General features: G+C 38.5%; 1 protein-coding gene across 12 annotated transcripts in view; it reads left to right on the top strand.

Moving 5' to 3' along the window:
• Window positions 1–22,386, top strand: part of FOXP2 (forkhead box P2) — a 334,297-nt gene that overhangs the window by 278,138 nt on the left and 33,773 nt on the right. For 7 of the 12 annotated variants that reach the window (XM_040343792.1, XM_040343790.1, XM_040343795.1 and 4 more), the window contains one exon: window positions 21,133–21,201. The exons of the other annotated variants lie outside the window; for them this stretch is intronic. In XM_040343792.1, the coding sequence (XP_040199726.1) occupies window positions 21,133–21,201 (69 nt within the window). The remainder of the gene's footprint in view (window positions 1–21,132; window positions 21,202–22,386) is intronic. 12 annotated transcript variants of the gene reach the window in all.

The following is a 22,386-nucleotide window of genomic DNA, read 5'->3' as shown; positions in this document are numbered from 1 at the left end:
TTAACGTTAAAACACTGTAAAAATGCTCCAGTGTGAAAGGGGTCTTAGTGCTCGCAGCCTTTGTTGGACTTGCGAATGAGCTCCCGAAACCGAACTTGTTCGTAAGTAGGGGACTTAATGTATAAAAATCTCAATGTTTCCTGTAAGTCAAGCATGGTTATGCCCCCACCTTTCTCCCTTTTGGTTATTGAGGCTATCCCGTTCATTGGGGAACCAAAATAGAGGCTTAGAAGGGGCAGTCCAATTTCAACTTTACTGGAAAAGTTGACACTTGCATATAGCGTTCCCTGCCTGCTTTTTTTTTTTACATATGTCATTTTATGTCATTTTAGCCATGTCAGCTATGTTGTGCTTCATAGCTGGGATCAAGAGTATTATGACATTTTTTTAAATGTTGCTATCATCACTAATGGTACATTTTTTTTTTTTTATATGAAAACTTAGAAACAACTTAATGGTGTTCTCATATAGATATTTAGTATAAATTATTTGACTTATTTAATGTTACTGTAAAGTGCAGTAACCATGACAACTATTCAGCTTTATCTGTTTAATTAATGTATATAAGCTAGAAAGACCAAATTGCATGGTGCTCGCTTGTAAATATTTGGTGGAATTTATGGGGCTTATTTAATAAGTTGCTGTAAAATGCAGTTATGCAAACCATTCCGCTTCTTATATGTTTCCTCATGAGACTAAAGTCAAAATAAAACTGATTAATAAAGCACTATGAACATAATCATTACACTATGCACTACCTTATTAAATAACGCCACAAGCAGGTTGGCAACAACATGTTTTTCCTGATGTAGTGTTACCAAGTTGTAACAATATGTTCTCAGCTTGTCAGACTCAAGGCTTAGCTTTGATTGTTTATTTGCAAGCAATGAGATTATTTTATTTTTGATGAGCTGATTACTTTTATTTTTGGAAAAAAGGGCTATATACCAAAAGGAATACGGTAAGTACTTTAGGTTTTTTTTTTTTTAAAGAGCAGATAGTTTTGTTACCCATAACTGCCCATGCTGTACATTACAAATTCATTTTACACATTAGGAATTAATGTATGGGGTACAAATTGCCTCAAGAAGCAGTATCAACACATCTGGCTATACCTGTCGTTATGCAGATATCATCAAACCAGTCATTTTTTTTCCTCCAGTGCTACTTTGTGACTTTTCAGCTGTTAAATTCTGCATTTGTTTTAGGTACTGTACATTTCTTGACAAGATGGCAATATTTGCATGCACAGTTGTGAATATGCTGTGCATTTAGCTTAATAGGCTGTGGCTCTTACATTTACAGGATTTGGAAGTGTATCAAAAATAACAAATGTTGCATTCCTATCTTGTTACATATGTCGTATTGTGATAATGTGCTAATCAGATACATAACATAATTTTACACTCTTGTGACTCATTTACATGATCAAATGCTATATCTGCTATTTTTTTGCAGTGTTGTTCATCAGCTTTTTATGATTACTGTCAGCGAATTATGTTTAGCATCTGTAGTACATTACAAAATATTCTGATGTACTTGTGCATCCGTTTCATGATGTATAGATGCAAGACGCCTTCTCAGTTTATCAGCACAGCATACTACAGTGATCCAGTGGATTGGAAAAATTGAGAAACAAGCCTAGCCCAGGACAGTTTTGAGCTAAAAATACTTTGATACTTTTGTATGATGATGCGCCTATATGTTCTGATATGATAAGTGTTCTGTACATATGCTACATGACAAAGATGCAGGATACAACACTCAGTTGCTTGCTTGCAGATTAAAAATGTTTATGCTGGAAATCCTAATGCCATTAATCAAATATCCACCTGCAAATCATTTTAGGACTGCTGTTTAGTATTTAATTATAAATTGTAAAGAGACCCTGTCAGCACTCCATGCATGTGAGGTTTAAGCTGTACATCTAGACACAGTAACAGGAATATAGCTGTGGATCTCCTCCCCCTCATCTCCATCCTCACTTCCCGGAAGCTACATGTTCTAATCTGTTGCGTTTCCATCCCCTTCCTGGCTCTAATGTCACTCATACACATGGTAGCAGAGAGTATTTGCAGACTACTCAAGGCTTCTGCAGCTACTGTGTATGAATAAGCATGAGCTCAGGCATGTTTGGATTCTAGTCTGAACCCTCCTGAGCTATCCCACTAGGAAGCTGTCACTGCAGCTGATTATGAATGACATTGAGGTGGGGAAGAGGGCACAGAAGCACCAGGTTGGAAAACTGAACTACTGGGAAGTTTTTAAGGATATAAGGAGCATTGATTTTTTTCCAGCACACCACCATCCCATTTGAAAAATAAAGGGAGTGACAGCTATTTTACTGTAAGTAGGTTTATATGACTGCTTAATCCTCACATGCATAGGTTGGTGACAGGGTCTCTTTAATATGCTTAAATTATTAATGAGAGTTAGAGAATGTCATGGCAAGTTAAGTACACAATAGTACATCCATGTAATAGTACATATGAGAAAACTTTAATATTCTACATGTAAATTATAGAATGATACTTAAAGGGGTTGTAAAGGCAGACATTTTTTGTTATCTTAATGCATTAGGGTAAAACGCCTTTGTGTGCAGCAGCCCCCCTAATACTTACTTGAGGTCCCCCTCTGTCCAGCGATGTCCACAAATGTCTCAGTCATCCGAGATTCCTCCTGAGCCATTGGCTCCCGCTGCTGTCAATCAAAGTCAGTTAGCCAATCAGGGGGAGAGAGGGGTCAGGTTGGGTCAGGGCTCTGTGTTTAAATGGACACGTGGAGCTGTGACTCGTGCGGTGCCCCCCATAGCAAGCTACTTGCTGTGGAGGCACTGAACAGGAGGATGGGGTCAGGATCACAGAAGAGTGACCCGAGAAGAGGAGGATCCGGGCTGCTCTGTGCAAATCCACTACAACAGAGCAGGTAAGTATAACATGTTTTATTTTTATAGAAAAAAAAAACAAGAATTTACAATCACTTTAAAGGCCAAGTTTACATTTTATGTAAGCTGGCCCGTGCAAAAAGGTACCCCAGTAATTTAAAATACACTGTTCTACTTGTAATTTTTTTTTCAAAGTTTACATTCCTACATCCTGGCTCATTTCAAGGATGCAGCAGTTGTTGGGTGCTTGCCCCCAGCATCACTGAAGTGAGCGTTCTTCCTGATTCACAAACTGCCTAGACACAGCACACTCTCTCTGTTGCAGCAAAGATACTGTAGTCAACCTCCTCACCGAGATCCTCACACTGCTATAGTCCCTTCCCATCTTATATTCTGGGCCACAACAAAATGATCAGCAAAGCTGCCATCTTTGATTATAACTAAAGAGAATATAACACTAGCCATCCTCAACGAATAAGCCTTCTCAGCAATTTTCTTATCAGCCATAACCTGGAATAACCCAGGACATAGGAATGGAAACACTGGGATTATTTAGGCCAGGCTTCATGGGTGACAGAAAAGACCTATAGGTATGGCACTCACATCAAACAATATTTTTATAAATTATACTGTATATTTTAAACTACTGGGGTCCCTTGTCTGCATGGGCCAGTTTATTTAACAGGTCACTAAGCACAAAGGACAAAGTCAATTGCTTTTTTCCAAACTGGCTATAATGTGTTTTGACTCATAAGCCAGTTAATGCTAGTACCAATATGCCTTTCTTATGTCCATTCTAGTTCTATTCTATCCGGCCTGTTAAAGGAAAGATCTGTATTATTAGCTTTTCTAAAGTCTCTCTGGGCAAGGTCACAAGAACACTCCAGTGGTGGCTTCAATGAAGAGGAGACATTGCGGACAGCAGCTGCAGAGCCTGGGCGACAATGTCAACCATAGGCTTACTATGGGGGGGGGGGTTCGTTGTCAGCTGTCCTTCCTCTACATTGAAGCTGGCACTGGGACAAAATCACGTGACCCGACTGGACCACCCTCAGAATAGGTAAGTATAAGGATCTTTCCTTTTCCAAGGTAGATAAAATAAGCTTATATTAAGGGTGGGAGCATGTTTAAGCATAATTAGGTTTTCACTTGCCTTCTACTTTAAGCTTAAAGCAAGCAAGCAAGCAAACAAACCCACTTATGTAGGGCAATACAACTGATTTATTTGAATTTCCCTCTTTCTAGCAGCACATACTTACTTTTCCTTTGACATCAGTTCAGTCCCTGGGGGAGAGATAGCCCTGTGTGAGCTCTGAGGCCTCGTACACACGACCGAGTTTCTCAGCAAAAACCAGCAAGAAACTTGCTTTTTTTTTTTTGCTGAGGAAACCGGTCGTGTATACATTTTTAGACGAGGAAACCGACGAGGAACTCGTCGAGCCAAAAAGAGAGCATGTTCTCTTTTTCCTCAACAGGAATGGAGAAAATTAGCACGTCGAGTTCCTCGACAGCCTAACAAGGAACTCAACGAGCAAAACCATGTGTTTCGCCCGTTGAGTTCCTCGGTCGTGTGTACAAGGCCTGAGACTCTCTGATTGCTGGTCATACAAGGATGAAGACTCTTTCCATCTCCCTATGAGACATCATTGAGTCAATCACCAAACACCTGTGCTGTCACACGATAGGAAGGGAAATAATTCACATTCTCCACTTGTTGCTTTGAACTGCATCCCTCATCACACAAAAGGCTTTGCTTACCTTCCACTGCCAACTATTGTTGCTGCCGTGTTAAAGCAGGCCATCATGCCTTGTACCATCTAATCTAAGAGTGATTCTGTAACTCCTGTATGCAGATAGGAGGAAGAGAGCACCACCCGCACCTCCCTCTGGCTCCCCCCTCCTCCCTGTTGCTATGTGTGGTCTTCCTGGCAAGACAGAAGGCTGTGGGGGCTGCCCGGGCTGTCTTTAGCAACCGATGATGTCATAAGATAGTACAGGTTCTGCCAGTTTTATGCAATTTTGCTGTGGTACCCCGGATGAAAAACAATGGTATATGAAATGTTTGTGACCATCATTTCATCTACATTTTCAATGTTTTTGTGCCTGCCTGAATGAAGCACCGTGTGTTATTATGAATGCAGCATGGTACCTTATTACCCACTACACTGACACTCCTTATCAGATCAGTTTGAAAAAAGTTATAAATAAGGGACAGGCAGTTTTGATGGGGTGGTGGGGAATGTTGAACTGCTAAGAGCTCTAAAGGACTCCATATCAGTTCACTGTAGGAGTAGAATCCTTTATTTTCATGCAACACTGTACCCATCTTAAATTTTATTTATCTATTTTTTTTTTTTTTTACAATACAAATATTCCTGACCATGAGACTTGAATGTTTTGTATTTCCTCATCTGTGGTGTTGTTAAGGAGGTAAATTGCCTAGAATTGTCATGTTATGTATAATTTCTTGGCCATCCTTGATTTAAGACGAACATGATATCTTAAAGGAAACTTCAAAAGACATGCATGCAAACAGCTAGTCAGTACAGGCATAAAACAATAAAATTACTGTACCATGCTGTTCTAATTATTTTTCCTAAATGTGGAAAAGCTGAGCATCCCTCTGCACCTTCCCTGTATCATCAGCTTTTGATTTTCCTTACTTCCAGCTTTTCAAAACAAGCAGCACCCACAGCTGATCCCTATGGTTCCTGCCCAACTCTTAACTAAATGTCTCATGTGGTGCATGTCATCAAAACTAGACTCTGGACTGAGTTGATGGATTATATTTAACTGTGTGTTCGCCCCTCGCTGCTAAGTTTCTGGGCCAGTGACACTGTATTACTTTAGAGAACCCGTCTTAATGGAGGTGTGCAGATGTGATCACCAAGCTGTCAACACACCTTTATTCATGGAACTTACAGAAACTAGGGCAGTGTCACTGCCCCAGCAACTATACAGTGCTTGACACAGTTAATATAATTCAGTATCAGAATGAAGGGGCATGTATTTTTTGTGTAGTTTGGTCACTGCTCAAAGTCCAAACACAACTGAACGTTATCACACTCAGTTAAGCAAACCATACAATATACAACTGTCTCTCCTTTAACCACAGATTGAAAGAAAACAAAATGCTGAGTTCCTCCATCATTCCCCCAGTGTTAATGGTAGAATCCCTCCCGCTGCGCTATTGTATTCTGATAGTGGGAGATTTCCCAGCCAGCAGACAGGTAGTGATCACAAAAAAAAGAAAATAAACTGGCTGATTGTACTGAAGTGGATCAACTTCAGTACAACCAGCCTGCCCATAGGCAGATCAAAATTGCGATTGCTCTGTTGTCTGTGACACTATCGTACATATTCAAATGGCAAGCCGAGTTTGTGTGACGGTGATCAAGGAAGTTAATACCACAGTGATATTTATTAGACATGTTTTGCTACTTGGAGAACTTTGTTTTTTTGAATAGCTATGCCATAACACTTGCAAATTGAATTCCTTAATACATACATCTTTATTTTGAGCCATATATACGCTTTAAGAAATATAAGTTTTATATAAAATCACAGAAAAAAAATGCATAGTTCTATACTAAGGTTCAGACAGAACATAAGTCGTAACTTCACCCCACACAATTAGAAGTGGAATACAAAACCGTTATCTGCATTGAGGATTTTTGACTTTGTTTAAAGGTGGTGTCATAGTAAGTTAAATCAACCCCCCTTTTACTAAATGTGTTAGTAGCATTATACACTGTGTATATATATATATATATATATATATATATATAAACCCACACAGGAAGGATAGTGATAAGTGTTGCTAGTTACTCATTATAACAGTATAACTGAGCATATTAGCAGACATTCCACTACTGTGATGTTCATGGAATTAAGATGTAGAATTTTTTTCTTGAAAACGCAGCTTGATTTGCTTTCTAGTCGATCATGTAAATTCCATTTATTGTATATTACAAATTATGTAAATATATCTCCATTTCGTTAAAACCTATTTGCGGGATGTCTACATTTGATCCTTAAAGGACACATTTTATTTATAAATGTCCTGCTGCTATAACTATGAGGGATGCAAAAGCAGAAAATCCTCCTTATTGAGCCAATATCCATAAAAGTACCCTGAAATGTACATAGTCATTATCTGACTGATTATGATCTTCAAACCAGCTCTGAACTTGCACTAAATTAAGTGCATTGCCCTTTTATTAAAACCATAAAATACAACTTTAACTATTACCAATGGTTTACACAGAGCCTGGAAAAGTGTAACTTTTTCCCTGTCTTATAAATCAGCGTAATTACATATTCAACTTTAATTACTGGTGTGTCTGTATTGGCAAGGTTTATATGTTATATTTTATGCAGAACTACGATTCCTATTAATATTTAGCAGCTAACTATATCATTAATTACTCTAAAATCTTTCCCCTACCATCTTTTTAATGGAGCTGAGAGAGTGGAATTATTAAAAATTGATGTATTGTGGATTTCAGAAATGTGTATGAAGCGTTAGAAATGCCTGGCCTTAATCAGTGATGTCAAATTTGGTACTTTCCTGTTTACTAAATCGTACGGTCTGGACCTTGGAGATATTGTTTTAAGGCTTCATCATAATAATGAGATGATGTAAGATTTGTATTTGGTAATTGTCTCTGCCCAGCTCCATATAGTTAGAAGTCACTATCGTTCATTGCTTACAGCTATTACGTGTGCATTTGCATCTCTGTGTGTTTTGTCGCTGAAAGCGGATCTTTTAGGACATCATGTCCAGACCCTAAACCTAGCTTATTCTTAACATATCCTTTATTATCATTTTTGTTTTTCATGTTTTACATACGTTAAGGCGGTGTAATCATATAATCTTATGTAGGAAGTTCACTAAATGGTCACTTGTTTAGCAAACCCACGTTCATTTCAAACTGCTCTTCAGATGGCGAGTCGCTTAAAATGTTAAATTCCCTTAAACCTGATAGTGTTGTTTGAAGCAAACATAGGTTTGCTCAACTATCCAACTTGCCAATTTGTAGATAGAGTATGAATAAATTATTTCTCATGACCAATACATTTATTTTCATAGGTCTTCAGCTATCATTCTTCAGCTATCATTCTAGTATGTATGTAATATCACTAAACACGCTTTACAACTTGGAAATGTATTTCTGCACTTCTTGTTATATTTATCTGTGACAGTTAAGGATACTGGATATCTAACCAAAAATATTTTAAAACATAAGTTCACCTTTTATAAAATTAAATAAATTCACATTTTTTGTGCAGGTAAATAAACGTGTATGTTTTCTTTTTCTAAGGAACGGAGCTTTGCACCCATGATCACCTGCAATGCCAGGCTCCTGCAGACTCTCTCTATAGCTGTCTTTCTGTACCTCTCATATGGACAAACAGTTACTTAAAGTGATATTAATGTCTTCTTTGACAAGGGGGGGTGTAATGGCGCTTGCAACAGGATCTAATTAAAACTAAATATCAATAACGATTTCCATAATGCGAATAAGTTGTCAGGAAAATGTGCTCCACTGGTTCCTGTGTAAAATGTGTTCCACTCTGAATAAAATCATATACCCACCCAACATTAACTGAGTACTGTGGAGAGTAATAAGAGTGGATAAATAATGATAAAAAAGACAAATGTGCCAGTGACCCGCACAATATTAATAGCGAGTGATCTGGAATCGTTCAGATAAAATTAACAAGTAGTAGCTATCTTCATAAACATATAACATATATAGTGCAAATATGCAAATGAGCTCAAACCAATCCAAAGTGCATAGTGCAATAAATGAATAATATCCATAAAAGTGAAAAAAACATCAAAAAGTGGAAGAAATATAAATAATAAAATTCCAATCCATGCATAAAAGTGAAAAAAAAATTCAATCCATAAATGACTGCAGTGAAAAATGTCCCATATAATTCACCAAGGAATTAAAAAAAAAAAAAAATCAAGAAATGTCAATATAATAAAATATATATATAAATATATATATATATATATATATATATATATATATATATATATATATATATATATATATATAAACGTGTCCAGTGCAATAATAACGTGAAAATAAACAACAATCCAATCCAATAGTCAAGAACGCAATATCAAGCAAAGAATAAATGAATATAAAGTGCATCTGTGCTTCACTTGTATTAAGATTCCATGATGAGTGCTTCAGTGCAGAGTAAAAAACGTGCTTCCAAAATGACAGACTCCAAACCTTTCCACAGTGCAGTAGTGAAGATGGAAATAGTTAATACAAGCCCCTTACCTTAAAGTGGCTTGTATGTAAGCCTTATAACATGTAAATGAAGGATGTCCCACAGCCAGCCTGCCGTTCTTACACTGCATAAACAGAGACCTGATCCCAGCAATGGCACTCAAAAAGAACACAAGGAGGCTTCCATAGCGTAAGACCATTCACAATTTAATGAGTAAAAACAGTTAAAACATTTACAGACAAAGCTGTATAAACAGCGTGTAGTACTATCGGGTCTCCGCTCTGCGGCCGCGAGCAGATAAAGTCACCAGCAATCCTCCTCTTCCTCATGTGTATCGTAACGAACATACGTTAATTAATCATAGGATGGTAAATGTCTTCTTTAACATGTCCTCTTTACTTGCTCTGTGCATTGGTTTTGCACAGAGCATCCCATATCCTCCTCTTCTCATTACCCTTGCCGGTGCTCCTGGCCGCTTCCTGGTGCTCCTGGCCCCTCCCTCCTGCCAAATGCCCCCACAGCAAGCTGCTTGCTATGGGGGCACCGGAGCCGAGCCAATCCTCTGTGTGTTCATTCAGACACAGAGCCATAGAATGCATTAAAATAAAAATAAACCCTCTGCCTTTTAGAACCACTTTAAGAGCAGGAAAAACAATGAACTACAAGAGCGCTCACCAGCACCCTCGCAGCTGCGATGGCTGACCGTACTTGTGGTCTATTATTTACAGGAAACTGTGAATGAATTAAGTGGCCTTTGTTAGCCCCACATGGCTGCACTGTTTTCAAATTGTGACAGCAAGTGCTGGGAGAGGATCTCCTGCCCACTGTCATGGGGGAGGATTGAAAGGAAAGTGGGAGAATGCCGAACATGTTACACACTGAATATGGATGTAACCAGTTCAGAAAGGTGAACTTAGCCTTTAAATGGGTCGCGTATCTATTTTTTTTCAGTTTTGAGTAGGGGGCGTTTTTAACTAATATAAAGCATTATAAAGGGTTGAATATCCGTTCAATTCTGAGCTGGACAGGTCAATGCAGTCATCTGCCTAGTAAGGCATCCATCAAAATATGCCTCCATAGGCAAGCCTGCTATAGTGAGACTAGCCAATCCTGGTGGACCAAATGTCTTACACAAATAATTTGTTTGGTTAAGAGCATGCGTAGCTAGCAGTTGTTATATAAAACATCCACAAATATCTGAGGATCTTACTTTATGGAGATTTAGTGAGTCGAGAATAAGGAATGGGAGGTGTTACTATGGTTTAAGAATTGCATTATCTACGTACTTAGAATGTACACATTTATTTTGTTAAAAGCTTGCAAGCTGACTGATGTTGTTGAAAGTACCAGAATGATATTTGTCTGAATTGTATCTGTATTTGACCCACAGGGAAGCGCTATTCCTTTTATGGCACAAAACATCTCCAGTGGCTCATATTGTTAATGTATGCACAGTATTGAAAAGGTTCTACAGTTCATTGTATAATTATACATTTAACCTCTGCTATCCAGCAGTAAGTCAGTCCCTATAATTCATTTATTATTACACTCACATACAAGAAACTAGATATAGTCAGTATTATGCATTATTGCAGTCTATTAAGTCCTTAAAATTAAAGCTTTGTCTTCTGAAGGTGTCTTTACATGTGTTAAATATATAAAAAAAGTAATAAAAACTGCAATGGAAAGAAGACATATAAGCTCTTGAGAGCATTTTCCTCTTAAAGGAAAAGAAAGGAAGAAAAGTGATCAATTCCAGCACACATTTCTGTTTCCCAAGCATTAGGCTGTGAACCATGCAGTGGCTTGCTGGAGGCATCTATGTCTGTGTTATTTTTTACATTAAGAGTTCTCGTGGGCATTTTAATGCTTTCTTTGTGTATGAGTTACCAAGACAATAAAAGTTTAAATAGCAAACAAGGTTATGCCCATATTTATTAAAGTCACTCAGAATATTTTTAGAATGGCTAAGATGATAGCTTGTGCAGAACAGGTTTACCAATTTATTATGCAAGTTTTGCATGTTTGCCATACTACTGTAAAGGCTTGTAAGAAAATCGGGTGAACATTTTTGTCTGAGGAATGATCGTACGATTTTCGACAGCCGATTCCAACCTTCTGAAGGAAAATTTCCAAAGAGACAAACAAAAAAAAATTCTCGTAGGGAACCAGAACGGTGCACGTATAGGAGGTATTTACAGTACCTTCAGGTAAGCCTTATTATAGGCTTACATGTAGGTTAAACATAACCAAAGGCCTTTACTTTCACATTAATATATTTCATATGCATGTAGATCATTCAATCATTTTTTACAGGCATAAAAATACTTTATGAAATTTTACATGCAAAGTTTATGGTTTTGCGGCCCTGCCATTAACGATCAGATTTGTCATAAAAGTGGAAAAACACTTTAAAATGAAGTTAGCAGTTAGCTGCATTAGGTTTAAAGTGGATGTAAACCCATTCTGTAGGCTAGTACCTACAGGTCTGCCCATAATAAGGCTGACCTGTAGGTACAATGAATATCTCCTAAACCTTCATGGTCTAGAACAGTGTTTCCCAACTCCAGTCCTCAAGGCACACCAACAGGTCATGTTTTCAGGCTTTCCATTATTTTGCACAGGTGATTTGATCAGTTTCACTGCCTTAGTAATTACCACAGCCATTTCATCTGAGGGAAATCCTGAAAACATGATCTGTTGGTGTGCCTTGAGGACTGGAGTTGGGAAACACTGGTCTAGAAGATATTCACACCTCATGCAGCCAGTGATGTCACCGGCACATGCACTTAAAAGGGACGGTATACCCGCGCTGTCCCTTCAGAGCTCCGTGCCACGGTCCATGACTCCCGTGCGCATGTGCGGGAGCGACGTCATTCCGGCACGGTCATTTGGATTGCCGGAGGACACAAACCCAGAAGGAAGATCAGATAAAGATGGCAGCATCTGTCAGAGCTCGAAGAACGGTGATGTAGGGCTTCGTTCTATGGTATTAAGTATTTCATAATATGCTAGTATGGGATGCATACTAGCACATTACACCTTTACTTTGCAGGGTTTTTATTTATTTTTAATAAAAATTGTCACTTCTTCTTTACGTACATGTAAACCCTAATGACATGGAATTTAGTTTACTAAAGCACTTTGTTTAATAAACAATTGTAATTTTTAAATAAAATATTTTTTTTTTGCACTTTCATCTTATGTTGCATGTCAGTACTGCTAATCTCTTGCAACCTCTGTACAGCCACTTCATGTCTACATGCCTGCACTCCAGTAATCGCTGCATGACATTTCTCAGGATGAGTTTACAGATAGCAGTGAGCATGCCTGGGTTTTGAATGAAGTCCGTGTGACAGGGTGAGAATGCAGTAGTACAATTGGGGGAAGAGGACAGAAGCTTGTCACCCTGTAACATAAAGTGCAATGAACAAGGAATAGGGAACAAGGCAATGGCTTAATACATTTTAAAAAGATTTTAAATTACTTTTGAAATAACATTAACATGATTAAGCTCTTATGGAATTTTGGTGATTTGGTTCACATAAACCTGTATGTGGTATTATAAACAGATTTGTCATAAGAATCTGTAAGTAATTACAATATACAATTTTATAAATTATTGTGTATGCAGGTATGACATGCCTTCTAGGTTTAACAAAAAAAAATCAAAAATCAAATTCTCTGTATATATGGGTAGCATGTATTGCAATACTATTGGCAAACTTTATCCCAGACTTTTACCTCTTGCATTTTGTTTAGGTACACGCATGCATTTCATTTTGCTTCCGTGTTATTCTGTGATTTATTATTATATTTATTTTTATATTCACATGATTTATTTTTATATTCACATGATCTGGTGTTTTATTAACATAAATACTGAGGGGGGGCAGCGAGACAGAAACGTGAGCAGAAAATGACATTTCTGGGGGTGTTCTGTACTCACACATACAAGGCAGCAATATTTTGAAAATCACCACTGGCTCCAGATAAAACAGATTGCGTACATAGAAATGATTTATGGTTTATATTTTTTCAAACAGCAATGGAGCTACCATTTAATTTTGATTGACAAATAAGATGTTTCTAATAATCCAGCTACAGTGCATCCTTGACCTTTTAAAGCTATATTTATTCAGTATCTAAGTATACAGCACATATTGAAATTTCTATTTCTTTCATAATTCACAGCCAAATAAACACATGTATTGGTGTACTAGTGACTTTTTGCTTTCAATTTCATTCTATAAAGCAGTTGCAGTAATTAATAAATGTTTTATATTACGCTTTCTGCTAGACCTTATGTTTAAATCTTTTTTTTTTCCAAACAAACAAGCACCATAAAGCACTATTGAAGAATGTGATATATTCATGTATATATGATATTAACAATAACGATAGCCTTACAGGGGTTATAAAGGTTTGTTTTTTTATTTTCTAAACAAGTTCCTTTAAGCTAGTGCATTGTTGGTTCACTTACCTTTTCCTTCTAAGGGCCCTTTCACAAGTACGGACCGCATGTCCGCATTTTCATCCGTCTGTTTGCGGATGAAAACGGGACATACATGGGTCCCTATGTGATTACGGGTGTCAGCGGATGACTATCCGCTGACACCCTTAATTGTCCGCCTCCGCAAAGATCCGCATTTGCGGACGGAAGAAAACCCTATCCTTGCGGCGTACTTTGCCGCAATGCACACTGGGATATGTACACGCACATCAGGTCACCCCCATTAACATAAAACACGCCCCCTCAGTCTAATTTTAATTAGGCGCGCTTACACCGGCCGCATTTACGCTACGCCGCCGTAACTTAGCAGGCAAGTACTTTGTGAATACTGTACTTGCCTAGCTAACTTACGTCGGCGTAGTGTAAGTACGATATGCTACGCCGCCGCAAAGATGCGGCGGGCTACTTGAATCCACCTATAAGAAGGGAAATCGAAGGAAACCAACAAAGCTTAAAGGAACCTATTTAGAAAATAAAAAACAAACCTTTACAACCCCTTTAAAGCCATGTTTCTTTAGAAACACTACATTTTGTGTAGCATAAAAAGAGCATTTAAATGAAGTGACATCATGCACTATGGCAGGTGGCAAGTAAATTATTGGAAACATGCTAGCTGGGATTCACAGAAAGAGCAGATTGTCTAAAATCAAGGTATTTTAGGATATCCATGTGGCTTCTAAAGGGACCATTAATTGAAGTGATATCCTTTCCCCCAGTTGCAGCTTAAAACCTGGACACTTCCCAGATTTAAAATGTATAAAACCCAAAAGCAAACATGTATTATATTGCAGCTTGCCAATTCTTGGATGTGATAACTGAATTCATTTTTGTTAGGCTTTCTTCCTATCTTTTATTTTTACCTGGTGATCTGGTTAGTAAATCTGTTGTTTTTCAACAGATTATGCTCTCCTGTAAATGTATCTGTTAAAAGTGTTGAGACAAGCCATTAACCACTGAGAGGGTTGCTTACAATGATCAGCTTTTATTTATTGATTTATTTTATCTCTCCTGCTCTGATCCTCTACGCTCATTGGAGCGCTGAGTTGTAGATGGGTTCTGAGACTGCCATCAGTCAAGGCAGCTGGCGAATCCAGAATTTGGAAGTCCGGGTGCTGCGCTGCCTCGACTGATCCTGGTGACATCATTGGTGAGCGGAGTTCAGACTGCTCTCCACTGAAAATGAATCACAGGAGTGCTAAAATAATTCCACACCTGTGACCCTTAGGCGAAGCCTAGCCTAAAAAGCTCAGGATGGACTTCTCCTTTAATTGCTGCCCTTTATTTGCCCTATACTCTGCCAACCTGAGTTGACACAGCATTTTTTCAGCTATAGTGCTCCCTTCCAATCATTATAATTTGCCACATACACCAAGATGAAGATATGTCATGCCATAGAAAAGAATAGCATTTTCCAAAGTAAACACTGGAACTGAAGAGACTGGCTATTGCTCTCTGTTCTACCACATGCTTAGCCAATGCATGCTCTGGTTTTGAAAAGTTTAAAGGGGTGCTGAAATTGATAAATGTTGTGTCTGTCCCCGGCAAGCCAATCATTGTCTTTCCTAACAATGGAGATAATATATTCAGCACACTTCATTGACCCAGATTCCGGTGGTGAAGGCGAGGGCAGCTATGCATTTAAAAAATGTTTTTGTACTAATATTAGTCTTTGGTTTCATTTTATGTGAGATTTCTCATCATGAGAAGAAAAGTCATACTCTAAAGAAATATGCAGTACTAAAACAATAGAACTATGGGTATACAATACAAAAACATACTGATGTAAATTGTGACTAGGACTTCTTCAACATAGCTTATAATTTAGAGTGCATTCTTAAAAGGAAGATAATTAGTAATGAGATGCAAATAATGTGCAAATGAAATAATCAGATAATATTATAGGTTATCGGGATATAGATAGATGAATATGTGAAATTTATGCACTTAGTTGTCTCTTTTCTCAACGTTGAACTCCAAGGCAAACTGTAAAATACACATTTGAAATACAAATGTGGAAGTGGTTTTAACTACCGAAGGATTTTTTTATTCTTTTCAGTTAGTCTTGTGAACCCTACTAGAATTAGCAGCCAGGTCCTGAACTTCCTATGCACACTACACTGCAACAAAACAGCAATGCGGGACCTGCTGAATTATAAAGGCCCAGCAGATCACAGATAACACTAAATGTGATTCTTGCAACAAATCTCTGACTCCAAATGCATCCCCTTTTTCTAATCAGAGTGCCCCTGTACAAGGAATTACAGGAGATTAATCAAAAGACAGTACTAGTTCTGTGTAAAATATGTGTAATTATTTTGGAACAAATACATAACTCTAATAAATTATGTTGATTTATATTTGCCTGGAGCAAAGCTTTAATCAGCACAAGGGACAAGCAGGATCTATGCTGCCTTGTTTGGCATTCAGAAGCAGATAAGCAGTCTATATAAGAGGAAATAGTTTTGTGTTTTTAGTTTTTGATTTTTTCCTTGATTCCTTTAACCACTTGCCGACCGCGCCATAGCAAAAATACTGCTACAGCGCGGTCGAGTTACTGTGACAGGACGTCCCTGGGACGTCCTCGTGCACTTCCGCGTTTGCGCGTCCCCTGGGGCGCGCTCGCGGAAGTGTCCGTGCTCGCCGGGTCTAGAAGACCCGGCGCATCACGGATCACGGTAAATTGCCGCGAATCGCGGCTGTTTACCACGTGATCGCTCCGTCAAATGACGGAGCGATCACTTGTAAACAAACCGGCGTCATTTGATGACGCCGGTTCCTCCCTCTCCTCTCTGTACCGTTCGGTACAGTGCGAGAGGAGAGGAGGGGGGGGGAGCGCGGGGTGTCAGCAGTGCTGTGGCTGGATCTGTGACAACTGCAGTCACAGATCCAGCCATCCCTCCCAGCTCAGCAATACTCTGCCATACCCCCCATACTTACTCTGCCATACCCCCCATACTTACTCTGCCATACCCCCCATACTTACTCTGCCATACCCCCCATACTTACTCTGCCATACCCCCCATACTTACTCTGCCATACCCCCCATACTTACTCTGCCATACCCCCCATACATACTCTGCCATACCCCCCCCATACTCTGCCATACCCCCCCATACTCTGCCATACCCCCCCATACTCTGCCATACCCCCCCATACTCTGCCATACCCCCCGATACTCTGCCATACCCCCCGATACTCTGCCATACCCCCCGATACTCTGCCATACCCCGATACTCTGCAATACCCCGATACTCTGCAATACCCCGATACTCTGCAATACCCCGATACTCTGCAATACCCTGCGCGATACTCTGCAATACCCTGCGCGATACTCTGCAATACCCAAATACTCTGCAATACCCCAATACTCTGCAATACCCCAATACTCTGCAATACTCTGCAATACCCCAATACTCTGCAATACTCTGCATTACCCCAATACTCCGCAATACCCCAATACTCCGCAATACCCCAATACTCCGCAATACCCCAATACTCCGCAATACCCCAATACTCCGCAATACCCCAATACTCCGCATATATAATGTTTTGGGGTTCTATGTAATTTTCTAGCAAATAAATTGTGATTTTTCCATGTAGGAGAGAAATGTCAGAATTGGCCTGGGTGTTCCAGAACGCCTGTTGGCGCTCCCTGCATGTTGGGCCTCTGTATGTGGCCACGCCGTGTAAAAGTTGCACACATGGGGTATCGCCATACTCGGGAGGAATAGCAGAATGTGTTTTGGGGTGTTATTCGTGGTATGCATATGCTGTGTGTGAGAAATAACCTGCGAATATGACAGAAACAAGTTTTTTTTTTATTTTTTTACAGAATTTTCGGTCGTTTTTCTTTTATAGCGCAAAAAATAAAAAACCCAGAGGTGATCTAATACCACCAAAAGAAAGCTCTATTTGTGTGAAAAAAAGGACAACAATTTCAAATGGGTACAATGTTGTATGACGGAGTAATTGTCATTCAAATTGTGAGAGCACCGAAAGCTGAAAATTGGTCTGGTCAGGAAGGGGGTTTAAGTGCCCAGTGGTCAAGAGGTTAATCATATTGTGCGTTTTAAACATAAATAGTAGAAATGTGAGCTCTAAGGAATTCCAGTATATCAAAGCTTTTTTAGTATTTGTGAAAGCACAAGAATATATGCAGAGAGAGGCGTGCACTTGTAACACTTTGCACCTAAGAAGAAGACTGGGCGATGAGGGCGCTCATAGACACTGCATCGCTGGAGTGGAGGTGAGTATATTTCCACTTTAAACTCTCTCCCATCACTTTAGCACATATAAATCAGCATTAAAAGCTCTATTAAATGCTTTGCTCAGATGTCACCTTACTTGCTCAGTTTGTTTGTAATCATCCCGTTATCTGTAATGACGTCACCGGCACATGCGCATCTCTCCTGTGATTCACAGCACACTCTTTGTGCTGTCAGTCCATTGAGCAGTGTGCTGTGACCGTCATATCCGCTCCTTGCGGCACTGAGCTCCAATACCAATACCAGACTACAATCCCAACCTCGCAAACTAGAAGGAGGCTTGGCTGAGAAACTTATGTGCATGTGTGAGCTTATAGCAATGGCTACATGAAAGGGCAGAAGTATTTTCTACTACACACATGGGAAAACAACACTTAATATGGTGCTGGCTAATCCCGGGAGAAACAAATGTATAAACATCTTAAACACAGTAAGGAACATGGAATTGGGACTAAAATTATATTGTATGATGTGTCACAAGAATTTAATATAATGATCTAATTGAATAGAAGCATAAGAGGGGGAGAGTTTATTTTTGCTTAGGCCCCTTATACACTGACAAGTTTTTCAAAAAATAAATCCTGCCCCAAAAGCTTTCACACTGAGTGGTGCGCTAGCAGGACTGCTCCAAAAGTCCTGCTAGCCGCATCTTTGGAGCGGTGAAGGAGCGGGGCTCCTCCACCACTCCTTCCTATTGAAAGCAGAGGAGCATTGCTGGCGGTATTAACCCTTTTTCGGCCACTAGCGGGGGTTAAAACTGCAACGCTAGTGGCCGAATATCGCGCTAAAAACGATAGTATATCGGCGCTAAAAATAGCACCGCTATACCATCAGCGTACCTCCTGCGCCCAGTGTGAAAGGGGCCTTAAGGTGTTGGACCATTTGAGTCTGACATGTGTTGGTGGTCAGTGTGTCACTGCTATATTTTGTATTAGCAAAGCAAGATACCTGCATCAAAAGCAAATGATAGCAGCAGCTATCCTGGTCTACATACTAATACAGAATGGTCTGAGGTAGAGTATGTACTTTGCTTTTTTTCCCCCCTGTAATTTGGTCCCCTACAAATAATAGTAAAGGACAAAAAACAAGTCCTAAATTATGCAAAACATCTGTAGTACATTATTTCAGGTATGTATCAACATTGTTCTGTTCCTGAAATAATGTATTTTTCTGTGATCTTTCTAGATTTTCAGGTAGAATAAAGAAAAAAAAAACTCTTTACCTTGTAGTTGCTGTTAGTAAATTCCAATCATTTATTTATATGTTATAAGCTTATAGATGTCTGCACCTGGTAATAGCTCACACAGAATTTAGTGATAATAAATAGTAGTACTAATAAATAGTAAAAATAACAAAGTATAAGAACAATGTATACAAAGTTAGATGTAGATTGTATACTTAGCTGTGATTTTTATTTATTTTTTGGTTATTTCTTTGGTTACTTCTCAAACTGGCCAAGCAGAATTGCCTTTGATTTTTGATTAAAGTAAAATAAATGCCTTGAACCACACAGAAAAGCATTTGAAAAGTTATCTGGCAAATACAAGCTCAGTAATTGCTTCATTGCTAATATGTGCCATGAAAGTGGACCCGTAATCTTACATAAAAGCCAGTACGGTTGTATACTTGTTGCATTTTATACATGACAGATTTGTTTTTAGCATGTTGGCTAAATACTTTTTAAATATTTAGTTGGTACTTGTTTTAAATATCTTAAAATTCACACCTGGGGCAAACAAATTGCTATTTGCTTTTTCTCCAATTATAAACAGTTTTCTGCTGGCAAATATAATGTTTAATCTATAATGTATTACTTTGGTATTAAAACCTAGGATGATGGTTTCTCTAGATTGTAGTATTAAAAATATATACATATAAGAATCATAAGGATTTAATTAATGAAGTTCAATGAAATCAAAGACAATGAATTTTCATTGCATGGGCAATTTGAATGAAAGGATTCTTACTAAACTGCTCAAGTTTTAGTAAATGGCCAGTCCTGATCAAAACCTCAGTTCTCATTGGGATACAAATAATATTGGAATGGCTTATATTTGTCGTCAGTTACCACCTGTTTAACCACCTACCGACCGCCGCCAGTAGATATACGTCAGCAGAATGGCACGGCTGCACAAAGCAACATATAGGTACGTTGCTTTGAGTTTTCCACCGTGCACCCCTGCCGTGAGCTCCGTGACCTGCAAACTAGATGTCCACCATTGTCTCGTGATTGTGTCACCTGGCTGCAGAACCGGGAGATGCCAGTGTAAACAAGGCATCTACCTGTTCTGCCTTGTGACAGGACACTGATCTACTGCTCCCTATCATCAGGAGCAGTGATCAATGTCGTGTCACTCATATCCCAGCCCCCACACAGTTATAATCACTCCCTAGGGCACACTTAACCCCCTTCCTTGCCCCCAAGTGGTTAACCTCCTCCCTGCCAGTGTCATTTACACAGTAATCAGTGCATTTTTATAGCACTAATCACTGTATAAATGACAATGGTCCCAAAATAGCGTCAAAAGTGTCCGATGTGTCCGCCATAATGTCACAATATAAAATCGCAGATCGCCGCCATTACTAGTAAAAAAACACTAATAATAAAAATGCCATAAAATACCCCCTATTTTGTAGACGCTATAACTTTTGCGCAAACCAATCAATAAATGCTTATTGATATATTTTTTTACCAAAAATATATAGAAGAATACACATTGGCCTAAACTGAGGAAAAATAGTTTTTTCATATAATTTTGGGGATATTTATTATAGCAAAAGGTAAAAAATATTGCTTTTTTTTTTTCAATTTCTTTTCTCTTTTTTGTTTATAGCGCAAAAAATAAACAGAAAAAGTGCCATACTGAATTTATCAAGAGTAGGAACATATTATCTCCTTGCTATATACATTTCCCATGACATCTCAGCATGTCACATTGTGATATTGTCACCTTAAAAACTACTGATCACCACACCGTGAATCATAAAGAAACAACAGTTTAAGAAATAGGGTATGTGGCCCCACGGCAGTGTATAGTAATGTTTAGCAATACAAGATAACAGTGTTTTATAAATCTTCGAAAACACCTAAATAATCAAAAATTGCTTCCGTATTCAAAATTTCTGCTTTTTTTCTCTTGTTTTTTCCTTTACCCTCCTTGTTCTTTAGTTTTTGACATTGTCCTGTCTTACACTTTCATTTTTGATTCTGTCAGGCGAAACATGAAATATTTTGAGACTCAGATGAGCTGGTTGTCTGAGATAATGCATTGCATTGCCAACAGGTATGATTGCTTTGAATTACTTCTCAATGTTCGTAAAGCTGTCCCTCCCTACATTTTATGTGAGAGCAATCAAATAGTTTTATCAGATGCAATTGTGGAAACAATGTTGCTCCTACTCACTTTGCATTACCCGCTAAAGCCATGCAATTTCTTTTGATCTACTGCTTTTCTTTTTGACATTAATTACTCTGCAATATTAAATTAATTTTGGATGAATGTGTTTCACTTACAGTTTTATATGTAACCAAGTACATATGAAGTATGTACTAGAGTATGTAATGGTTTATAAATATACTGAATATATAAAAGCTTTTTCCACGTCTCTGTGTGCAGGAAATGGCATTGCCAGCAACTAATGGTAGATGTAATTAACATACAGAGGTCTACAGAAAAAAAGAACTTTACGAGTGGTATAAAAATATACCTGAGAATCACTTAGCTATGCCCACACATGTATAACTCTAGCCATACACACGTTCAATAACTGTGCCACCATTTCAGAAGGATCCATTGGTGCATCTCCACCTGCTGGAACTTGAGGATTCTGTATCTGAAAATACATTTTCCTATAGAAAACAATGTAAGAAAATTAAAGCAGAGTTCCGGGCTAAATTGAAACAAGGCCCTAATCAATCAAGCTCCCCCCTCGTTTTTGGATATTTTTTTTTTTAAGGTATCCTTTAGTTGCAATTCCGGCGTCAGCAACCGGAGCCGATGAACGAATCGGCTTTGGGTGGGCCGACGTTGTGAGATGCCTGGACGGGTGAGTGTCCTTATATTAAAAGTCAGCAGGTACAGTATTTGTAGCTACTGACTTTTAAAAAAAAATTCTGAGGCTGCAACTCCACTTTAATGTATTTTGTTTTAAAATTTATTTAGCACTAGTGTTATTGGAAATTAAAAAGAGTTCATAAAACTATTAGATAAGCACCTGAATGACCGCAACCTACAGAGATATACTAGGTAATACTGACATAATCACACACATAGGTTGGAATTGATGGACTTTTGTCTGCTTTGTTTTCAACCTCACCTACTATGTAACTATATATAACAAGTTATTAAAGGAAAACAAATAAAAAAAATGTAATATATTTCAGCTAACTGGTACTTAGATGTGGTTGCTGCATTAGTTTTATTATTCAGGCTAAAAACATTTTTATCAAGTACAGAAATAAATTGTTG

The sequence above is a fragment of the Rana temporaria genome, chromosome 3, assembly GCF_905171775.1.
Source record: "Rana temporaria chromosome 3, aRanTem1.1, whole genome shotgun sequence".
NCBI classification, from domain to species: Eukaryota; Metazoa; Chordata; class Amphibia; order Anura; family Ranidae; genus Rana; species Rana temporaria.
The sequence above is the reverse complement of the archived record's forward strand: the minus strand, read 5'-3'. Positions and strand labels throughout refer to the sequence as shown.